The sequence below is a fragment of the Corvus hawaiiensis genome, chromosome 15 (genome assembly GCF_020740725.1).
Source record: "Corvus hawaiiensis isolate bCorHaw1 chromosome 15, bCorHaw1.pri.cur, whole genome shotgun sequence".
In the NCBI taxonomy this organism is placed as follows: Eukaryota; Metazoa; Chordata; class Aves; order Passeriformes; family Corvidae; genus Corvus; species Corvus hawaiiensis.
The window spans coordinates 19952320-19975273 of NC_063227.1; the positions used below are offsets into that span (position 1 = coordinate 19952320).

Here is a 22954-nt window from a genome sequence, read left to right on the forward strand (position 1 = left end):
GGCTGGCCGGGACAGCTTATCCCAAACCGACGCCCTCACTGTCCTGATTCCATTGGCTTCCCCCCCAGATTGGAAGGGAATGAGAGGGGATGAGTGACCTGTCAGCTGCTCCTCTAGAAGGATCTCTTAGCATTTATGATTTAGACGAATTCCTGGGGCACATCAGGTTTGTATTAGGACTGGGTATAATTCTCTCCAAATTTCATAATGGGAGACAATTGAAGGAGCACACATATGGAAAACAAAGTGGAAAGACAGTTTTCCCTTGAAGCAGACATGTTTTCCTAGAATTGGGATGTCACAGTCACACTCCACTTCTGTCTTTACTGAGGGTTCAGTCAATTTTAGTCTTGGAGGAGCTGCAGAGGTGCCTGCTACTGCTTTGGAAGTTAGGATTATGTAATAAATATGCTTTTCCAAGCAAATTGACAGTCTGTCAGCTTCTGCCCAGGTTTCCATGCAGTGTTTGGGAAGAATCTCAGGGAAACAGCTAAACAGATGGCCTGTTCTGGTGCCTGTACTGGAAGGTGAAAGCATCCCAGCCTGCCCAGGTGCTGCAGGTGTTGTCCTGGGGTTCTGGGCACAGATTCTCTTATGGTTGAGTTAGGATCTTCCTGTCCAAACCCCTACATTTCTTTGAACCCAGCATCAGTTTTCCAACAAGGAATAAAGCTGATTAAGACCTGAAAATCATGCTGGTTCTGCTGTGAAATAGTTTGCAGCTTTTTAAGGCCCGTCAGGTCTCTTTCCTTAAAAATATCTCTCAGAATCAAAATGTTGAGAATTACCCTTCCACAGATTTTAACTGGGGGGAGGAAAGCAGGTTTGGGTTATTTGAAACCTTATAGTTCCTGTGAGCTTTATTTTTATCGAGGTTTTAGGTACTTTCAGGAGGGTTTCATCTGTCAAACCCCTTTCCAAGGTGTGTAACTACAATTTATGGGTGATATGGCTGGGTAGGGGAAGGGAAGGCCCAGGAAATCCCTTCACCCACGTGTTGGACTCAGCAGTTCTGTAATGTTGGTCACTCAGGTGAGGCTGGATATGTGAGCTCCTGGTTTCATCTTTGCTGCTTTTGTTGGTTGGTTGCATAAATATGGGGGGAACCAAAGGGTTCTGGAATGTATCTCTGTAATGGCTCCTTGGGAAATTCTCATTAGGGTTGGTTGACCATGATTTCCTCCATAAACACAGCCTTTGTCATGACAAATTACACAAGTGCTAATTCTAATTCATTGTGGTTTGTGTGTATTTATTGGGAGCAGGAGAAGATATTTGTTGTATATCCTTCAAATTCAAGGATGGTGTGTGCAAAAGTGGGAAGCTGGTGGGGTGTGGGACAGTCCTGCTCCAGCCTCAGGCCCAACTCCTGTTTTTGCCCTCTGGTCAGACTATAGAATCCAACTGGAGGTGTGGGAGGCACAACTTGCAAAGGATCCAGTGCCGCTCCGAGAACAGCAAAGGGGTCTACTGTTTACAGTATGATGATGAGAAGATCATCAGTGGCCTACGAGATAACTCCATTAAGGTGAGCACTTCTCTTTGTCCTTTCCCTGCAGCTGAGTGGGCTCTGCCCTGGGGAGCTGCCTGTGCTTCCTTGGTGTCTCTTGATGGGACCCTGTGTGTGTGTGTGTGGTTGGTGAGGGTGGGATGTCTGAGCCTGGCAAAGTCTCACCTGCACTGTGCTCTGGAAGCTTGGGGCACTGCCAGGGATCCCTTCCACTGACTGCAAAGATGTGCCTTGAAATCAGTGTTCCCACAGGAGGGGGGAGGTCTCTGTGCTGCTGTCTCTGGCTGTGGCTGTTTGATTGCCAGGAGTTTGCTTCCATGCTCATCCTCCCTGGCACTCCTTTGGCCAGACAGGATTTGATCTCCTCATGAGGGCTGGTTATTTTACTGTTCTCTCAAAAACTTACATCAAAACTTCCTTAAGCTAAAGGGAAGGACAAGGCCCACTGATGGGACAGACTCACGACTCGTGGAAGTCCCTGGTTTTCCTCCCTTCTTTGTAGCTGTGACGATGTTCAAGTCTTGGATCCATGTTCTTGATGTTGCTAAACCATTTACCCTTCTTGTTTCTAACAGATTTGGGACAAAACAAGCTTGGAATGTTTGAAAGTATTAACGGGACATACTGGCTCAGTTCTTTGTCTGCAATATGATGAAAGAGTTATTGTAACTGGATCTTCAGATTCTACAGTGAGGTGAATGTTCTTGCACAGAAATAATTTGAATATCAGGGCTGGGAATATTTTCAATAATCTCTAAATATCAGAAAACATCCCTAAGATAAAGGGGATATTTGTATTCCAGAAGCAAGATATTCATATTTGGCAAAGCATCATATTAAATAGATTTTATTTCCAAATCTATTTTGTTATTTTAGCATTAGGAATTTTGAAGGAATATGACCTAAGGGATTCAAGGCATATCCTGAAGTTTTGGAGTGGCTGATGGCCAACTATACAATAATTTATTTAGTTAGGGTTTCCCTCTGACATCTTGTAGTTGTGACTGTTACTGAGAGGGTGTTCAGTACCCAGGAGCACTGCCTGACTGCAGTTCTGCTGGCACTGAGGACACTTCCAGCACCATCTTCCTGCCTTCCCCAAGCCCTGCCAGGGCTCTAGCCAGCCAGAGCTCTCCCTTAGAGACCAGAGCAGGCTTGTGCATGTTCATACCCTGCAGAGCCATCAGCTTCCCTCGGGATAACGCTGTTCTCTCCCGCAGAGTCTGGGATGTAAATACAGGTGAAGTTCTGAACACGCTGATCCACCACAACGAGGCTGTGCTCCATTTGAGGTTCAGCAATGGGCTGATGGTGACGTGCTCCAAGGACAGGTCCATCGCCGTGTGGGACATGGCCTCCCCCACGGACATCACCCTGCGCCGCGTCCTGGTGGGACACCGGGCTGCGGTCAACGTGGTGGACTTCGATGACAAGTACATCGTGTCAGCCTCGGGGGACAGGACCATCAAGGCAAGTGGCACAGCTCTGCTCCAGCCAGGGCCGTGTGGCTCCCAAGGAAAGACTTGGAGCAGCTGAGGGCTTCAGGAGCAGTTCTGGTGTCTCTCAGTGAGCAGCGTCCTCTCGCTGGCTGCTGGTGACTTGGGGCACACAGCTGCACTGGAATATTTTCATGGCTTCTGTTGTACAGCTGCAGAAAAGCAAAGCCCATTTGCTGTTTGAACTCTGTCTGGAGATCAGTTGCTCTGTTAAATGTGGCACATCCTGTGCCTTTTTGCAGTGGTATTTTTAATTTCACTTGGCAGTTCTGTCCAGACGTGAAATTCCTCAGCAGTGCCTTTCCTCACCACGCCTTCCCAGCAGCTCAGCCAGGCTGTGCCATGTCTGAAGGATTCAGAGGCTGGATTTGAAGGCTGTTACATACCAGAAGATTTGAGTTACCCAGAGTGCACTAATATAACAAAGGCATTTCCACCCTGCCCTCTGTGAACCAGAGCTGCCTTAGCCTGGGCCAAGAGGTTCTTGGCAGTTCCACGTCCAAATCTCTGCCAGAGATCCTGCTGCACTCTGTGTTGGAAAATGAGCCACTTGATATTCTGCATTACGACTTCAATTACAGTTCATTAAAAATGGGCAAAGTTGATTGAATCCTTTAATGTTAAGACCAAGCTTAAAGGCCACGTTAGGACCTTCTCTTACTAAAAGCTTCCTAGTAATTTCTTTGGTAAAAAACGTGAGAGTTTTGCATTTGATAACTCCATTCTTAAAAACGATTCTTAACTTACCAAGTGTAATCAAATTTTTGAAATCGTTTGGAGCAGTCTCTGCCACCTGAAAATATTTTATGTACAGCCCCCAGCTCTTCTTGGTGCCACAGCAGTGCCTGTGGCTCTGTCACTGCTGGGTCCCCACTGGGGCCCAGGCCCTGCTCTTTGCTTCTAAAGATGCTCTGTGGGTTTTCACTGCTCTGTCCAGCAGAGCTCAGCCTCAGGCCTTTCTGTCTGTGAATTCGTAGTGGCTTCTCCTGCACTGCAGAAGCCTTGTTTGGTGCAGCTCTCAGGGGTTTGTCCCGTGTCCCCAGGTGTGGAGCACCAGCACGTGCGAGTTTGTGCGGACCCTGAACGGGCACAAGCGCGGCATCGCCTGCCTGCAGTACCGGGACCGGCTCGTGGTCAGTGGCTCCTCAGACAACACCATCAGGTGGGTGCCACGAGCTGCTGGCCCTGTGTAACGGGGGCCTTCTCACCTGAGAACACGATTTCCCTGCACTTGGATGCTGGCAAAACTTCCTTGGCGTGGCTTGCCGTTGGAGCAGATGGTTTAGGAATGGGGCTCACCTCAGTGTGGGAGTACCCCGTGAAAGAGTGGGACATTCAGGTTTCAAAGTGAACAAAGCCTCTTATCTGCTGCTATATCACCATGTCTTCTGCTGGGAGAGATGGGGAAGACATTGATCTCTGGCTTTCTTATTTTCTGAACTTCTAATCAGTGGTTTACAGAGAATAGAAAAAACTTGTTAGAATTTCCCAGAATAATGCTGAGCTTTACTTGCATGTGCTTTTGAATGTTTGCATTAATTTTGGTACATGTACTGCAGCTGCTCTGAATGACACACCTTTTTAAGCAAATTACATACCTCCCACAGCAAGCCAGGCAGGAGATGCTTAACCCTGGGTGTGGGAATCAGCCTTTCTCCTGTGTTCTCCCCAGGCTCTGGGACATTGAATGTGGTGCCTGTTTAAGAGTATTAGAAGGCCACGAAGAGCTGGTTCGGTGCATCAGGTTCGACAACAAGAGGATTGTTAGTGGAGCCTATGATGGGTAGGTTTGAAAGCAGTTCTGAAAAGTTTTGCTTTTCTCATGCGGGGCTCTCAGGAGTCTTCAGACCATTTCTGTGGGGCTGAGGGCAGGACTCCCTTCCATGAGCACCTCTGGCTTGCTCAGTGTCTGCAGTGCATTGTGAATTCATGGCAGTTACATCCACATCCAGATTCTCCATTTCTTCCTCTGCCTGGAGAGTTAGTGAAAACAATTGTGGAACTGGGTTTGTCTGTAGCCTTTTATTTGGGGTCAGTGTCTGCCTGGGGTTGGTGGGCCCAGCTTCATTCCCACATTCCAGAGGGGTTTGTGTGTGCTTTGTCAGGTTGTCTGTCGCAGCCATCACAGAGCCATCACTGGAATGGCTGCTGCAAAGAAACACAAAACTACCTGGCTTTTACAAGCTTGAGCATTAGTATTTCTCACAATATGCTTGATCCTGGGGAACTAGCTATAGGGAAAACCTGGCAAGCTTTCCAGGGCTTTGGATGTTATTTTCTATGCTTTCATAATGATTTTCTTATCTTACTTTCAGCAAAATTAAAGTTTGGGACTTGCAAGCTGCTCTTGACCCTCGTGCTCCAGCAAGTACATTATGCTTGCGTACGTTAGTGGTAAGTAAAAGTTAATTAATTGGGGGTTGTCTGGAGTGTTTAGTGCATTATTGTGGGATAGGTGGGAATGCCAGGATGGTTTATGAAGTCCGTAGTGCTTAAGAATGAAGAAAACTGTATTGTCATATCCTGAATGATTTGCATCTGACCTTAAATGAAAGATCAAATTTTTCTGGTTTGAGATTCTCAAATACTCTTAAAAGAAAAAGAAATCATCATGATACTTTATCAAATCACTCTGGGTATTGGTGTGTTTCCCTAGTATCTCTGTAGGGCTGGTTTTAAATTTCCTCTTATTAAAAAGGGGGCAAGAATATTGTGAGCCTTTCCCAAAGTTTTCTGGTAACCTTCACTTTGGAAGGAAGAGCTGGGAAGGGGGAGGAGGGGAGGCTGAGTCCAGCAGATTGCCACAGGAGCTCTCAGCCCTTCAGAGGACTGTCATTTAAGGCTTAAGTTGCTTAAGTTATATTTTTCTTTGTAATGAGGGGTTTGGCTTGTGACAGCAGACTTAATTAAAAATAGATGGGGGAAAGAATTCCTTGTTCTTTTCACCCAAATGTGTGTGGAATTTTACTTCAGGAGTCAGTTTGACAAGCCTGTAGCAACTCAGAGTCCTTGACTGTAGGTGATGCATGTGCTTGGTCTTTCCAACACCTGGGGAAGTGCTTATGTGGCTGGAAATGCTTCTCCTTTTTCTTTCTCTTCACTTGTCTTGATATAGAGATAAGATTTAACTATTCTTCTGTTTAGTTTCAGTGAAAAAGTTGTTTCTGTATTCTGTGGGTATCCTGTAGCTCAGGTTGGAGTTTGGGATCGCTCTGCCAGCTTGGGTTAGTTCTCCAATACAGGCAGAGTCCTCACTTTAAATTTAATGAGAATGGGTAAGCAGGACTAAGGGGAGAGCCTTTTCTGGGCTTCTTGGTGCCACTTTGAGATCTGTTGGAAGAGCTGCTGGAGCATGTACTCCCCTTCTTACGGCAGCGTTTGAACTCCTGGCTGGTGTGTGAGCCCCGAGGATCCTCTCAGCAGGGTGGAGCTGTGATGTGCTCTTTTGGGGCTGCACAAAAGCAGAATCCAGCAGAGAATTCTGCAGGAGAAGGAGCCCTGGCAGAGCATCAGTGCCAGCCAGGGGCAGAAATTGCTGCTCCTTGGTGGATGGGCAGCTTCTGTCTGGAACAATCTCAGCCTGTGGCTGGGCTGGCCCCACCAAGGGAGGCTCAGGGTACAGCACTGGATTTGAGAGCCGTGTGTTTTCTGTGAAGAATTCTCATACAAAAGCAGCTTTCCTTAAATGTGTGTGTAATTATGAAGGTTTTTTAGTCAGCACAGCAGAATTTGAACACACTTTGTGTGTCCAGATAGCTGTGTGATACCAGTGCTCTGCCGTGTTTCCCTCTTGCCTTGCTGACTGCTTGCCTCTTGCCCACAGGAACATTCAGGACGTGTCTTTAGGCTCCAGTTTGATGAATTTCAGATCATTAGTAGTTCCCATGATGATACAATTCTGATTTGGGATTTCTTAAATGTGCCACCGAGTGCCCAGAACGAGACCCGCTCTCCATCTAGAACATACACCTACATCTCCAGATAACAGTCTGCACTTTACTGCCCTCAGAAGGTAAGGCTCCCTCGTTTGTTGGATCTGGGAAATGTCTGAAATGTTCCCTCTGCCTGCAGCTTGGCTTAGTTAAACAAGCTGAGGTTCTCCTTAAGAAAATAAAACCTTTTTATGCCACTCCTTTCCCTATCTAGTCTTTGTGTGGTCATGCTCCAGCATGTCTTGTTGGCTTACCCCCTTCTGTAATCCCTCCTGGTTATAACTGGGTGTTCAGGCATGTTAGAGAGCTGTCATGTATTCACAGCATTCCTGGGAATCGAGGAGGCTTGGTGTATGGCACAGGCATTCCAGCTGTGCCATGAAATTGGAGCTGTTTGGAGCTCTCCGTGTACGTGCTGGCTGTGGGGAGCTGTGGAAGGAGCAGTGCAGGGCCTCTGCAGGGATCTGAGCCTTGGGCAGCAGCAGCAGCAGCTCCCTGAGAAGCACAAGTGGCAGGGGAAGCTCAGAGCTCACCAGCACAGCTCAGGGCTGAATGAAGCAGAGCCCAGGAACTCGCTGTAGTTGGGTTCCCTGTCCCAGTCACTGCTCAGAGCCCTTTGTTGGGAGTGTGGATTCTTTTCCTCTCTATTGCTGCCAACAATTGCACTTCAAAATACACCTGTGAGTGCTGGGACTCAGAAACACAGGCACTGCCCTTCCAAAGCACAGCAGGCTCTGCCAGTGCTTCCAAGGAACTGGAGACACCACAACAAGAGGAGCTGGGAGTGACATGGCCCCAACAGGAAGGATTTATTTTATTTGAAGTAGATAATGAATACTTTGCTTAAACATGGTGTGGAAAGCCTTCCTGTAAGAAGGGATTCTCATTATCTCTCTGGATACATTTGTCCCTGCTGTGGCAATATGCTCCTCAGGTTTTTGCACTCCTGCAGGATCTCTGCATCTGGCTAGGAAATCCCTTCCCCTGTGCAGACACACTTTGAGGTGCTCCTGCTTAAAGAAGAGTTTTCTTTCACCTCAGGAAGTGTTGGCTGCCTTCCCTGCTACTGAACTCCTTTTAAAAACGCCAGGGCAGTGCCCTCTCTGGATCTGACACTTGAATCTGTTGGCATACAGCTTTGCAGGGAGGCTCTGAGCCAGCAGTTGGCCATTGCCAGGCTGAGCTGCCTCTCAGCATTCCTGTAATCAGGCCCTGGAATAAGGAAGAACTGATGCTGTGAACATGAGCCATGTGCAGAATCCCACTTAAACCTTCCCCTCACAGCAGGTTTTAAGAGCACTGCTGCAGGGGTGGCTTAGTGAAACTCAGGGACTGGCTCATCCTTCCTGGGGCGGGACAGGGACAACTGGGAAGGCTGAACTGCTGAGGATGCTGGTACAGGGTGGGAGTGGCTAAAAACAACTCCATAGGACATAATTCCTAAACTCCTCAAGGAGCCAGGGCCTCCAGCACTGCCTGCCTTGTGTGTTTGATCCCAGAGGATGTAAATGCATCCGTGTGGAAAGCTGGATGCTGTCACTGACACATCCCCAGGGACTGTGTCCTGCTCCTGGCATTGGCTTTGTGCCACTGGATCCAGACCTAAGTGAGCTGCTGCTGTGGGGCCTCCAAGGCTTGTTGAACCTGAATGATTTTCCCTCTCAACGGAAAACTTGTTTTCCTCCTTTCTGTGAGTAATTCTGTTTTTTATTTTTCTTGCCTTTTCAGGCAGGTAGAACAGGCTGCATTTTGTCAACAGTCTCCATCTACCTTCCAGTCCTGCATCAGTGCTTGGTTCTGTTGACTAAAATGATAATTTGAGATGGACAAATTCTGTTTTTAAATTACAGATTGGGCAGGCTTCTTTTATTAGTTTTGATTCATATAAAAGCCACACAGTGTGTTTTAAGGGCAAAAGAGACACAGAATCATACACTGTCCTGAGCTGGAAGGGACCAACAAGGATCATTGATCCAGCTCCTGGCCCTGCACAGACACCCCAGCAACCCCACCCTGTGCACCCCTGGCAGCTCTGGCAGCCTCGGGGCCGTGCCCATTCCCTGGGGAGCCTGGGCAGTGCCCGGCACCCTCTGGGGAAGAACCTTTCCCTGCTCTCCAGCCTGAGCCTGCCCTGGCCCAGCTCCAGCCGCTCCCTCAGGTCAAGAACTCGGCACCTTGCTGGTGCCTCATGTGACCCTCCCGGCTCTGTCTTTGGGATTTGCCAGGACAGTGTGAGATGCCTTTGGCAGGGGGTTCTGCTGCTCACATCCTGCACACTTGGCACTTCTGCACAGCTCAGTCTGCCTGGCCCGGGAGGCACAGCTGGGACCACGCAGCCCCTCATCCTGGGAGCTGTTGGTGTTGGTAATGACATTCCCTGAACAGCTATTTCCTCTACTGCAGAGATGCTGTGATGTCACTTTTTGACAGGTTTGTCTGACTTCAGAATCCAAAAACCCTAAATCTGTATAAAATTTTGGTCAAACAGCTAATATTTCATCATGACATTTAATGAAACAGTTTTATAAGCTTTCAAACATCACAGTCTTGTGAATTTTGAAGCAGCCCTGCACACGTTTTTACAGGCTTTGCAATGTGAGGCTCTTCAAAGTGGATCATTTTTGACAGTCCTGGCAGTTGGCTGTGAGAGTTTTATTGCTTTCTGTTGAATTCCTGTTGTTTATTGTAACATGATAAAAATTGTTCCCATATGATAGTCTAATATTCTGGTATTAAGCATTAGCCCTTGGGCTGAGGGAAGGGAAGCTGAGGGGAATTGCCTAAGGATGTTTTAACCTTTCATGGGAATTTCATATCAGAAGAGGGAAATTCTCCCTAGTCCATAAAGATGGTTTTGGGAAGTGGCAGGTAAAACCAAAGCTCAGATTTAATGACAGTCAGACCTTACCCTGCCTCCAAGCTGATAATGGAGCTATCAGCCTGGAAAAGGTCATGGGAGTATCAAAGTATTTGAGGTTTTTGTGTGTTTTCCTAAAAGCTGCTCATGTATTAAAGCAGCTGAACTTGCCTCCTGTGCAGAACTCTTGCTCTGCAGTGTGAGGAATAAAGGACAGTCCCCATGGTCGCTGTTTCAGTGAACAGCACTGGGGTTTGGGGGGCTGAGCTGGAGGGTCCCTGGCTGTGCCCACCAGGGCTGTGCCTCTGCCTCTGTGGAAGGGAACTGCCTGTGGGTCACTGCCAAAGCCCTGGAGAGCCTGGCTCTTGCTGCTGTGGAGCTCGGAGCACACCCCAGAGCCCCTGGGGACAGCTCCCCTGCAGGAGGGGCTGCAGTGGGGAGTTCTGGCCAGCAGCTCTCCCTGTGCTGCACAGGTGTCACCTCTTGCACGTGCTCTGCCCTTCCCTCTCAGCCTGGATGCAAAGGCTGCTGTGGGCCTGAGCACCTCTGGGTGCTGTTTGCTCTGTGCCTCCCCTCAGTTCACTTGTCTTTTGTCTTTTTCAGGGTTCCACAGTCTTGAACTACTGGATTTTTGGCTACTACATGCCTGAAGATGATTGACAGCTAAAGTCAGAATTGGTTCTAGATGCTGTGTAGATGCAAAGCAGCACAATTCTATATCTAAATTTCTTAATCTTTCCTGCTCTCAGTGGTCGTCTTTGAATTTGCTACAAATTCACTGACTTGGAGTAGATGAATTTCAGAAGCCTATCCTTCCCTGCTGTGAGAAATCCAAAGCTTCACATGTAAATTGTCCGTAGAAACTGAACTCTGATGGCTTGTTTTTCAGATATAAATCGGAAGTCAAGAAAGGACTTGGCCTAATTTATATTGCTTTGCACTTTTGTCTGACTTTAAAGAAAAAAAAAAAACATTCTCCAATGAAATTTGGGTGCCAAACACATGCCCAGAATGTACAGAGCTTTGCTTTCCAGTCACCACTGTCCTTTAGGCGTTCCCCATGGCAGGTTCAGAGCCCGTTCTGTTCCATAGGTGTACGTTGGACTCTTAGAAATATTTCTGAATTGCTCAGTAATATTTTTGGATTACAGTTTACTTGTTTCTGCACCAATAATTTCTTTTAAATTAAAGATTCCCTGCAATTCAGGCTAGGTTATCTGAGCTAGTTGTATAGCACTGTCTTTTCCTTTGCCCTGTGCTCTGTACTCGCCGTCCTGCGCTTCCTGATGTTTGCTGTAGTCCCCCCTCCTTCCCTGTGTGCTTCCCTCATCTCGGATACTGTGTAAGCATGTAGATACCTTGTACATACAGCAGAGCCTCTGGTGCCAGGCTCGGGATGTCCTGACACTTCACACTAACACTCAGCGTGGTGGCACTTGGCAGCAGGACATCCTGACCCCTGGCACTGGTGGTGACATGATTACCTAGACATTGTCTCGCAAAAGGAGGTTTTCAGTATTCATTAGTTGGGTTTGGTTTTGTTTTTTTCGTTTCGTTTTTGGTTTTTTTTTAATGGGAACTACATATTTTAAAATGTAATTTCTAAACTTTTTAAAAATTAAAAACTGTTTAATTTATGTTCTGTATCTTATATTTTTGTGCCGCGGGATTTGCAGCTGTGTGTCTCTAACACCAGTGGGGCCTCGCAGCCCCCGCTGATGTCCTCGGTAGCATTAGTGTGGCTGCTCAGTGGAGAAGAACCATGGGCCAAAGTTCCATTTATTTATGTTTGGTTTGTGACACTTCCTGACGGTGGAGAGGAGCTCCTTCCAGTCACCGCTCTGCTTCCTGTGCCCGTGCTGGGTTCCCGGGAGGATCGGCTGCCGTGTCCTGGCTCCTCCAGGCTTTTGTTAGGGAGCCTCCATAGCTGCTTCTTCAGTTCTCCCAGTGTCCCCTTCCCTTTGTGTGGTCACACAACCCCCCTGCGCTGTCCTTGGGTCAGGAGGAGGCGTGGAGCAATGCAAAGTGAGTTTCCCATCGGCACCGGCCCCGTGGCTTTTCTGTCCCCGCCGCCCTGGGCGGGCGCGGCTGGCGCGGGCCGTGCCGCGCTTCCCCGGCTCTGTGTCCGTCCTGTGCTGTTCTGTGCTGGCAGCAGTGTTGGCTCTCTTGGGTTGTTGCCTTTCCCTGCGCGGTGCCGAGGGACAGCGGGGGAGCTCCAGGTGTCACCAGCCCAGCCCCTCCCCGGGGGCACTGCAGGGCTCCCCTCCCGCCCTTCCCGGGGAGCCCAGCTCCCATCCCCGTGTTACTCCAGCTATTTATTCATCGAGATGAGCGAATGTGGTGAAGTCCAGAAGAGTAAACTCGCTCCTGAGCGTCCATGAGGTCACTTTTTGGTAAGCTTGACAGTAGTTTGTGCAAGTGTCTTACTTTACCCTTCTCATCTAATAGCTTTAATATTAAAACTGTTTAAAAAAGAGACATCTGTCGCAGCCCTGAAGAAAAAGGTTCTTTGTTTCTGAAGAGCGGAGTCCTTTTTTTAAAAATGCATGTGTAAGATTTAAATTCCTGTTTTTCCTTGGGAGATAATGATATTTGAACATGCAGTCTAAACTTCTTTGTGCTTTGTGTAACATAGCAGTGGACTTTTGTGATTGGCACCCAAGGAACTCGACTCCTGGGATTCATGGTAGTGATCCTGGCTGCACTCTGGACTTTGTTTTGCTAACCATAATTGAGCAACTGTACATTACTGCGATATTAATGTTTCAAAGCACTGGGATAGTCTAATTCTAACTTGTAATTATGTTTGCCAATTATCTGTTTGGAAAGTTGGTGTATGAACAGCTTCTTGAAACTGTTAAATTGTACAGATATCGTTCATGATCTAAAGCTTTGTACTGTGGAATGTGCTTAATAAAAAAAAGTTTGAACTTAATTTGTCACATGAACGGATGAGTGATGTCACCTCAGCAGAGCTCGGTGTCGGGGTGGGTTAAGGATGGGCTGGAGCAGCCTGGGCTGATGGGAGGGGTCTCTGCCCTTCCAGCCCAGCCCCTGCTCTGACACGGGTGGTGGCAGCTGCTGTTCCACCCTTCCCTTTCTTGGGGCAGACTCTGGGAGGAGCAGTGAGAGCTGGAGCTGAGCTCACTCACCCATCACAGAGGTCTGAACCCCACTGCCTCTGCAGGAACATCACAAGGATCTTCTCTTCCTTTACCAAGGGTGTAGATAGAATTTTTACAGTATTACCCATCTCCTGGCTTGTTGAAGGAATCTCCATGTCTTGAGCAATGCAGTCTTCCAGAGCTTGCTCTGACTCAGGAAAAGCTTTGCCTTGGGCTTTCTTCAGCTGCTGTGCAGTGACTTGTTCAGTTTTTGGGTTTGGTGGGTGTCTGGGAGGCACTGACCTGAGATGGTTTTGGAGGTGTCATAAACTCTGTGCTAAGCAAATGAGCAGTTCTGGCTCAGCACTGGCAAAGCCAGGCCTCAGAATGTCTCCAGTGCAGATGACCTCTTGCTCTCCTTGCCCCACTCCTGATCCTGGGTAGGAGTGTTGGGAGCAGCGTTGCTGCTGCTCAGGCTGAGGCTGCCCTCGGGCAGAGTGAGTCCAGTGCCCTCTGTTTGGTGCCAGCAGTGCTCTGTGGAAGTGCAGCCTGGCAGAGCTCCTCACAGAGGTTCTGAAGGCCTTGCTGGGTATCATTATCCAAATAAGCCACAAAAGCTCTGGGATGGAGCTGCAGTGTAAACCTTGAGGTCAGGCTTTCCATTCCACCTCACCTGGGTGGCCTTTGGGTTCAGTTGTTCTGTGGGTTTCCCCTTGCAGCCTTTAGCAGCTGCCTGTTACCTCCCACCAGAGGACTTCCCAGGGAAGTTGTGGAGGCCCCGCTCCCCTGGGTGCTCCCACCCATCCTGGAGTGATTTGGGGCCCCTTTGGACTCTCCCCTCCCACCAGAGGATGGGAGCCACATGCTGTCCTGAGCATGGAGTGCCCGTGGTGCTGGGCAGTGCCCTGGGAGGGTGGGCAAGGAGGGCAGGGCTGGGTTTCAGGGGCCCCCACAGGCACCAGGGTCTCATTTAGGCCCAGCATCTCCTACCAAGCCCTTCCCAAACTCCCGGGGCTGCCTGTGGATGGGGTTAGAGCAGCAAAATTCCAGAGGGAAACTCCATCCAACCTGGCCTGGGACACTGCCAGGGATCCAGGGGCAGCCCCAGCTGCTCTGGGCACCCTGTGCCAGGGCCTGCCCACCCTCCCAGGGAACAATTCCTTCCCAATCTCCCATCCAGCCCTGCCCTCTGGCACTGGGAAGCCATTCCCTGTGTCCTGTCCCTCCAGTCCCTTTTCCACAGTCTCTCTCCAGGTTTCCCGTAGCTCCTTCAGGCCCTGCAAGGCCCCAGTGAGGTCACCCCAAAGCTTCTCCTCTCCAGGCTGGACAATGCCAGCTCTGGCAGCCTTTCCTCCCAGCAGAGCTGCTCCATCCCTCGGATCATGCTGGAGCCTCCTCTGGCCTGGCTGCAGCAGCTCCAGGCCCTTCCTGTGCTGGGCCCCAGGGCTGGGGCAGCTCTGCAGCTGGGCTCTCACCTGAGGGGGCACAGGGGCAGAATCCCCCCTCCCCTGCTGCCCACATGGGGGGGCATGAAGGGGAAAAAAGCATTGGAATAATATAAAAAATAAGTTTAGAAAAGACCCTTTTCTGCTCCCCATCCCAGCAGAGCTTTTGCTAAAAATCCCAGGCCAGGCCCAGTCTCCAGGAGCGCAGCCTCTCCCTGGATGTGCTGCCAGACACAGCTGCCATCCCTGCAGTGGGAAACGCTCCCGTGGGATGCTGCTCTGGCGCCCAGGCTCTCCGTGGTGTCTGGACAGGCTGTCCCTGTGCCACCGTGCTGAGCACAGCCCGTGCTCTGTGACAGTGACAGGATTTGGGGCGGCCCTGCCCCACAGCCCCCGGCTTCTGGGCTCGGCAGGGAGGGGGGATGGAGCCAGCTTTGGCTTCTCCAAGCTCCCGCTTCTCCCTGGATACTTTAAAAACATCTGTGCAATGCTCTGTGGTGCTGACACAGGACTCGAGTCAGTTGTTGATCATCCACACGCCAGGACAAAACCTCGCTCTGGGTGGCGGAGGCTCCACAGCAGAGCTCTGTGCCCTCTGCAGAAAGGCCTTTTGTTCTGCTCTGGAACTGAATTCAGAGCAGGAGATGACAAAGATCAGCGGTGATTACCCAAGCCTGAAGGTAACACCCTCATGGAACATCTCCAGGCACTGCAGCGGGGTGAGGGACTGAAGGGAGTCGAGGCCTCTCTGCTCTCAGCTGTCTGAACTCGCTCAGTCTCCCCGGGTGTTTCCATCATCACTAAACACGTGGCACGTGCCCACTGAAATCTGGGAGCACTGACTGAAATGGTTCATTTTTATCCTTAGAAGATTTTTCGTTTTGTTTTAGGATTGAGATATTTTTTTTTTTATATATTGTAAATAGTAATTTAACAGATCAAAATCACAACTGAACCAAAGAGAGATCCCGCAGAATTTTCCTTGTGCTTTGTACATCTCTGCGCAGGAGGTGGGTGTATCCAGCCGGGCACTAGAGATGGGCACCCTTTGGGAACGGCCCCGCTGCCTTCCCTGAGCACCATCGGCGCTGGGGGAGCGGTAATTGGGAGCGGTGATTGGGAGCCGTAATTGGGAACCGTAATTGGTTACGGCTGCCTCTGGAAGGGTTTGCAGGGACCACCCTCTCTCCCGTCTCGTCTTTCCCACCGTCTGCTCGCGGCTGAGCCCGGAGCAGCCCCTGGCCGGATAATTCCCCTGCGCTCCCCACCCTGCAGCCCCTCGGGCTGGATTGAGTGGGAAAAGGCGCTGGGAGTACTCTGCAGACACCTCGGTGGGGCCGGGGCTGGTTTGGCAGCGGGCAGGGACATCCTGCAGGGACATCCCGCCGGCTCCTTCCCCGTGCCCGGGGGCTCCCCTGGACCCCGGGACGCGCTCCCGGCTGCTCCCAACCCTGTCCCGCGGGACTCGAGCTGCGCAAGGAAAGGTCCGAACCAGCAGCATTTGGTCGGGCCACAAACCTTCCCTCTAGAGCAGGGTTGCTCCGAGCGAGGAAGAGAAGAGAGGCGTAGGGAAGCGGCCAGGGTGCGTTGCCCCAAACCTTTCCCTTCCCTTGGGGAGGAGAGAAAATCGCTCCGGGTTCCGCATGTGGAGCCTCGGCTTTAGAGAGAGGGAGGCACAGATGGGCAAGTGCCTGCTCTGTCTGACCCCTCGTACTCCCCAGCCCTCACGCCCCTGCTCCTTGGCAGGGCACCCCGCCCCTCTCTGCCCCCTCTCCCTCCGATCCTGGCTGCGGGGCACAGCGATGGGCAGGGGATGGGATGCAGGGATGGGAGGAGCAGCACGGCCGCAGGGTGAGGCTGACGCTGGTGCTGGTGGCAGGGAAGGTCCCCTCTGTCCTTCACAGAGGAGCCTCCCCTGTCCTGACTGCACCAGTTTCTTGCAGAGGTTAACGTGGCTCTTGCTCAGCACCTCTCGGCTGGCGAGGGCAGGGGACAGTGACGGGGACAGCCCGGGCAGGTCCTGCCCTCCCCGAGAGAGCCAGTCCGGGATGCTGAGCCATCCCCACAGCCGGCTGGGATGAGGGGAAGCTGCTGAGCACAACCCCCCCGGGACCGGCTGCTCCCCGAGGCTCCGCAGCCCCTCAGGAGCTCTTTGCTGCCAGGACCCAGCGGGATGGAGCCCCGGAGCGAGGAGGGGACTCCCTTCCCCGGGGGTGGCTCTGCCCCACGGCCGAGCCCCGGGAGCCACCCGAGCGCGGCCACCCCCGGCTGCTGCTCCGAGAGCCCCGCCGGGCACGGGCGATGCTCTGCCCCCAGCCACACCTCGGGACACATAATCCTGACTTCACACTTTTTCCCAGACAATATCTTTCCATATAATCTTAATGATTCCTGCTGCAATAACAAATAGGCAGCCCTGAGAATAACTTCACACTTAATTGCTCGTGCCAAGAATCTCACCACTTGGCCCTTCTCTGGGTGTTTTCCCTCCAATCCATCTGCACAAACAGAAGTGGGCCAGTTCTGTGCCTCAGGAATGAGGAGATAAAAAGGCAATAATTTATTTTTCCACCAAAGCTAGAAGTATTTTATAGAATTTGCTAAAGTTTTTGTTTCAGGAAATTTCATCATGTCTCCAGGAAAAAAAAAAAGCGCCTAATTGGCCTCAGATTTTCTAACTCCCTTTTCATTTTTGTAATATGAGGAGGTCTAGGTCATCTCAAGGTCACTGCAGTTAGTGTTGCTTTAGTGCACCTCTGTGCATACCTCGTTTCTGCAGCAGTTTTTCCTTGAAGAGCAGCCCCAGCCTGCTGCTGTAACAGCCACTTTCCTTGGCAACCGGTTGCATTCCTTTAGCATATGGAAATATTTTTTAAAACACATAACATATAGGGCTGCTTGTAGGTGAAATTCTCCAACAGAAATGGAGCAAATGCTTCTAAGCCCTTTGCATGGTGTTGTAAAAAAAAAAGCTTTTAGCAGAAAGCTGCCATTTCCCATTATCTGCACTGGGATCTTGCTGTCAAAATGCTGGTGGTTATCAAATTAATAAAAATGTTCTGCTTGGGAAAAATTTAATTTTACCACCCTCCCAAGGCTTCCTGCAGTGTTGCCATGTTGGTTTACATGGCTTCAGGTGGTGAGGTCATTCCAGCCTGGGCTTAGCTTGATTTTTTTTGGTCTATCTCGGTAAAGCTGTGGATTCCAAATCTTTTGTTTTAGGAAAACTTGATATGTGGTATCCTGAAAATGTAACAAACGCTGAGTCTGCATCTGCTGGAGAAACAGAGTTTAAAAGAAAGAGGTGTTTGTACCTGAATGACCAGGTTGTTGTGAAGAGGTAAGGCCAAAGCAGAGAGGAGGCACCATCTCAGAATCCCAGAATGGTTTGGGTTGGAAGGGACACTAAAGCTCATCCAGCTGAGCTGGACCCATGCCCTGAGCTACTGCTCAAGGCTTTCCTCCAGAGGGCCCAGCCCAGGCTGGAATTATTGGGTGTTTCAGCTGCAGATTTAAAGCAAAGCTGATGCTTTCCACAAGTACCCCCACACTGCCTCCATCTGGGTTTGTCTTTTTGTGCTGCTCCTGTCAAAACCTGGCAAAATTTTGCAAATTCACCAAGGAAAGGCCCAAATGCAAATGAAAAGTGGAGGCGAAGCCTGGGTGGATGTGGGGAGGAAAAAGCTCCTGGTCCCTGATCCTTTACACAGCACAGTATTTAAAATTTGCTGAGGAAGGGCCAACTGCCTGGATCTGGGGGGGGAGATAAATGGAGTGAGATCCTCAGGGATCTGCCACAGCCTCAGCCCTGGTGCATCTTCCCGAGCCTTGGGAAGGCTCAGGGAAACAGGGACCAGCTCCAGCACCAGGCAGAGCTCACGGAGCTCACACAGCTTGGTCAGCTCAGCATCTGCCAAGTTCCTGATGGCAGCTCCTGCCTGCGAGGCTGGGAAAGGACCCCAGAACTCAGTGATGTCATGTCCGGGAAATTAATGACTAGCAGGACTTGGAAAGAGCTGGTGAGGAAGTGGTTGTGTTCCCATAGGAGAATTTTTTTTTTCAGGCAAGCACGTGGTGAATCAGAGTGCCAGGCTGGGCTCTGGGGCTGAGGGATCTCTGTGTTTATCTGTTAAAACAAAAGGGAGAGGCTGCACTGCAGCTGGAGGCTCTTGCTGGGGGTGCCTGGCCTTGGCTTCCCTGCTCTGACCTTGCAGTCTCTCTGGCACAGAGCGGGGTGTGCCTGTGTGTGCTCGTTCATCCTGAAAAAAATACTGTCTTTCCACTAGCAGCACCCTTACTGCTGTGGGAGCGTGTGCCCAGTGCCAGGGGTGCACAAGAGAAACCTGTGCTGCTCCAAAGGCAGGGGAGGCCAGACTTTGCTTTGTGCAGATCCCATTTCAGCAAATGGAGAGGCCAGAAATGCCTGTACCAGTTGCCTTGACAAGGGCTGGAAAGAAAACTGGAACGGAGGAAGAAAAATCACATATTCAGGGCAAGGGCAGCAGTGGAAGCAAGACCAAGATCTGCTCAGTGTGACCAGCAGAGAGAGGCTGGAGAATAAATTAACTTTCCCTTCAAAGCCAGGCTGGCAGGGCCTGGGTCAGCAGCAGGAGGGGGTTACAGGGGCCTGAGCTCATTCTGACGCCGTGAGCAGCACAGTGATGCTGCCCACGCAGGTGTCTGCCCACCTTCGTGCCCCCTCACAGCCCCTGGTGCTTTGGAATCATTTTGGGAAGCCTTAGTGAGCAGCTCGTGGGCCTTCCAGGAGAGAGGGAGCAGGGGAAACACACATCCTGCTTTGTTTCTGTAGGAGAAACATTCCTGTTCCTGTTTCTGGGCAAGAAAATGGACAAGGTGACCCCTGAGTGTTCCCCTGAGGTTGCTGGGATGCACAGCCCCTGACCCTGCGTGTTTGCAGTTCCCAGCCTGCACATCCCAACTGGCTCCTCTGGAAGGGGCCTCAAAGCCCATCCAGTGCCACCCCTGCCATGGGCAGGGACACCTCCCACTGTCCCAGGCTGCTCCCAGCCCCAATGTCCAGCCTGGCCTTGGGCACTGCCAGGGATCCAGGGGCAGCCACAGCTGCTCTGGGCACCCTGTGCCAGGGCCTGCCCACCCTCCCAGGGGGAATTTCTTCCTCAATAATCTCAACCTACTCTCTTCCAGTTCAAACCCATTTTCCCTTGCCCTGGCACTCCAGTTCCTGATGAATTGTCCCTCTCCAGTTTCCCTGCAGCCCCTTCAGACGCTGGCAGGGGCTGTGAGGTCTCCACACAACCTTCCCTTCTCCAATCCTCACAGCCAGCTGGTTTTTCGGTGAGCACAGCCCGGTTTGTTTGCACCTCCTGCTTCATCCTGAACACGTTTTGCCATATTAGGCAAGTAACAGAACTGGAAAAGGCGCCAGTAACAAACACCGAGTTTTTCTGTGGATGATTTCCTGCAAACACTCATTTCTAGGAGTCTGCTGGTCAGAACTGGCTGAACACTCCAGCCCAGTGAGCTTCCCTCTCAGAGTGTTGGTGAATTATTTGCCGTGACTTGCCCTTGGCTATTTTCTGAGGGTGATTAATGATGTACCTTGGGTGCTCTTCTCTTGTTTTGCTTTTTCTCTCCATGACCGGAGAACTGAAACAAGAGCAGTGAAATGAGGAAATTCAAGTTGCCACTTGGACTTCCAGCAGGAATTCCAGAGCCAGCACACATTCATGTGAGAGCTGGCGAGACTCTCACTTCTTCCAGCGCCTCTGTGACATCCTGGCAGTTCCCCAGCCCATTGCTGAGTGTTTAACTTGTCCCATGTGACACAATCCAAACAGGGCCATGCTCCTTCCCAGCTCCTGCAGCCACAACAGGCATCCAGATGATCTTCCTTTTTAAGGAAAATCAACATTTTCAGGAAGCTCATGGACCGGGCATGTGTCCTTTTCCTCAGCCAGAGCCGTGGTGTGGTGTGAGGAGAGCACGGAATTCCTGGGAGCCACAGGGCCACCAGAGGCCGAGGGCAATGGCAACACAAACCTAAGGCAAGCTTTAATTTAGCTGATTCTGAGACAATTCAAGGTCACCTGTGCCACACCAGGGGCTTTATTTCTCCATCCCTGAGAGGAATTCAGCAAAAATCCAGCCCCATTCCCAATAACCCAGTTGCCAGTGGGAGCAGGGCTGGCTGGGAGGTGTCTGGGCTGGCACCAGGAATTGTCCTCAGCTGAGCCCCTTGGCCACACGGGGCTGGTGCTGCTCTGCTCTGGTCCAGCCGTGTCCCAGGGAGGGCTGGGGGCAGGTTTGAGCTGAATGCCAGGTGTGGGACATGAAACACCGATTTTGAGCTGTGGTGCAGTGAGCTGGAGCCCAGAGCTGGGTGCAGCAGCACACGCAGACAGCTGAGGCTGCTCTCTCTGTATTCACAGTCCCTCTGTACTCAGGTTTTACCACCATGAGTAGCCCTGCTCATTACCCTACTCCTCTTAGCAACATCCACCACCTACGGCTTGTAAAAGGTTTGTGAGCACCTTCCAAAGCAACCTCCTCCAAACGTGCCTGGGGATAAACATTTGCTGCCTCCTGGAATAAATGGGGCTTTTTGTCCTCACTTTAAATTCATGGGCAAAGATTTTGGAAAATGTCACATGATTTTGGAAATCACAGCGGTCAAAGACTAATTTAGAAGCATTGTTGAACTACTTTGCAACCCAGATACTGAATTTCAAGCAGCTCAAGCCAGAATAAAAATGTTAAAAATGGTTAGTTGGTTTTGAAATTTTTACTTATGCCATCTTTTATTACCTTCTTGGGTTTGAAATTCTGGCTTATGCCATCTTTTATTACCCTCTCACACTTTTCTTCACGCAATAATGTGATAAAACTACATTCAGCTGCAGCTGTGATTCTGGGCAGCAGCCAGGGAGCAGGGGGCAGGAGGGGTGACAGAGGGGGCAAAGGGGGCTGTGTTTGCCCTGCAGGGAATGGGGAATGTTGGGCAGGGCAGGCCCATCCACATCCCCCTCTCCCAGAGAAGCCGCTGTCCCCTGTGAGGGACACGTCGGTGTCCCTCAGTGCCCTGCCTTGCCACCAACCTCCTTCCCGGGCAGGGAACGCTGCTCCCAACCTTCCACAGGGAAAGGCAAAGCTCTGTAACATTCCAAAAGAAGCACAAAGTGTTGGATTGTTCTTCAGAATGAAATAAAACCTCACAGCACACTGATATCATTCAGGCTGGTGCTTTATCTCCTCGGCTAGAGCACAGCCCTTGCTGCTGGATGTCGACCTGAGGGGATCATGGATAAAAGCCTTCCTTTTGGGAAATGGGATTTCGTTGTTAATTTGTTGTTTGATTATGTGAGATGACATAATCAAATCACACACACAAAAATAAAATTTCAGTTGTTGCCCCAAATACAGATTTCATTGGGGTTGCTGGTGAAGCCAAAGGGGCAGAGAGATACAAAACCATCCTGTGATGATTTCAAGCAGCTGGTGGAACATGAATGTTTACCAGGATGGGCCATTTGGTAGTGCTTTAACTTCTACACTTTGGGCCCAAAGACAACCATAAATGGAGCAAAATATGAAATAATAAATGCATCCTTTAGGTAAGCATAAAGGATAAAACTGGCAGGGTGAAACCTGGCACCTCCAAGGAGAATCTCCTCTCTCTTGTCTAATTCCAGTGATTTGTGTGAAGTTCCTCACCTTGGGGATTGCACGACTCTGGAACATGCAGTGTCACATGCAATTACCTTTCACTGCCCAGACAAACCACCAGGGCATTAACCTGAGCTTTTCCATGGAGAGCTCCAGAGGCATATCCCCCTTGGAAAGGCCCAGAATGCAGCTTATTTCCAGCTGAATGGAAGACAATGCCTCCAAAGAGAAGTCAGAGTGCAGAGGCACGGCCAGTGCAGCAGTTTAGAGCCCAGCTCTCAGCAGGTCGCAGGGCTGGAGAGAGGCTGTGGTGGGATATGGAAATGCTTTCCTTTTTCAGATCTGGCAGTGAATTCCATGATGTCCTGTTGTGATTTTAGGGCTGGTGGAGATGTGGAGTTGCTTTAGCTCCTGTGCCAGCTCCAGGCAGGGAGGAGCTGAGCTGTGTCTGCTCTTCACAGCAGAGGAGCAGGTGGGTTCTGGACCCATCCACCCATGAAAATGGCATTTTGGTGCCACAAAGGGCTGTCACAGCTCCTTGAAAAGCCTGGGCTGAGTCTGGAATGCGAGTGCCAGGTTACACATGGAAATGGAGTGTGGAAGCCAGACCCAAAGGAATGGATGTGGGGGATTTGCTGTCCAGGCTGCATCCTGGTCCCACGTGGAGACTTGGATCTGCAAACAGAGCCCTTGCAAGCTCTCACCTGTGTGAGCTGATTCTGCACCTGTTTGGTCAAAAACTATCAGCAAAGCACCCCCTGAGCCCCCTCTGTACTGCTCCCCTTCCTGCAAAGCAAACAAGGGGCTGGGCTGGGGAGTGTTCTCGTGGCACTCCTACACAGAACAGAAATGCACATATGACCTGGCATCTGCTTCTTTTTCCCAATAAACTGCAAAGTCAACACACACAAATATGTTTATGTGAACAGACCAGAAAAACAGCTGGTTCATCAAAGCAAAAGGGGC

At 50.5% G+C, this 22954-nt stretch overlaps 1 protein-coding gene across 5 annotated transcripts in view; it reads left to right on the forward strand.

Annotated features, from left to right (window-relative positions):
• The window catches only part of FBXW11 (F-box and WD repeat domain containing 11), a 66979-nt gene extending 54249 nt beyond the window's left edge, over positions 1–12730 (forward strand). For all 5 annotated transcript variants that reach the window (XM_048319779.1, XM_048319782.1, XM_048319780.1 and 2 more), the window contains 8 exons: positions 1391–1528; positions 2086–2204; positions 2731–2980; positions 4050–4168; positions 4679–4789; positions 5322–5400; positions 6830–7018; positions 10399–12730. In XM_048319779.1, the coding sequence (XP_048175736.1) occupies positions 1391–1528; positions 2086–2204; positions 2731–2980; positions 4050–4168; positions 4679–4789; positions 5322–5400; positions 6830–6991 (978 nt within the window). In that variant the 3' untranslated portion in view covers positions 6992–7018; positions 10399–12730. The remainder of the gene's footprint in view (positions 1–1390; positions 1529–2085; positions 2205–2730; positions 2981–4049; positions 4169–4678; positions 4790–5321; positions 5401–6829; positions 7019–10398) is intronic.
• The last annotated feature ends 10224 nt before the right edge of the window (positions 12731–22954 follow it).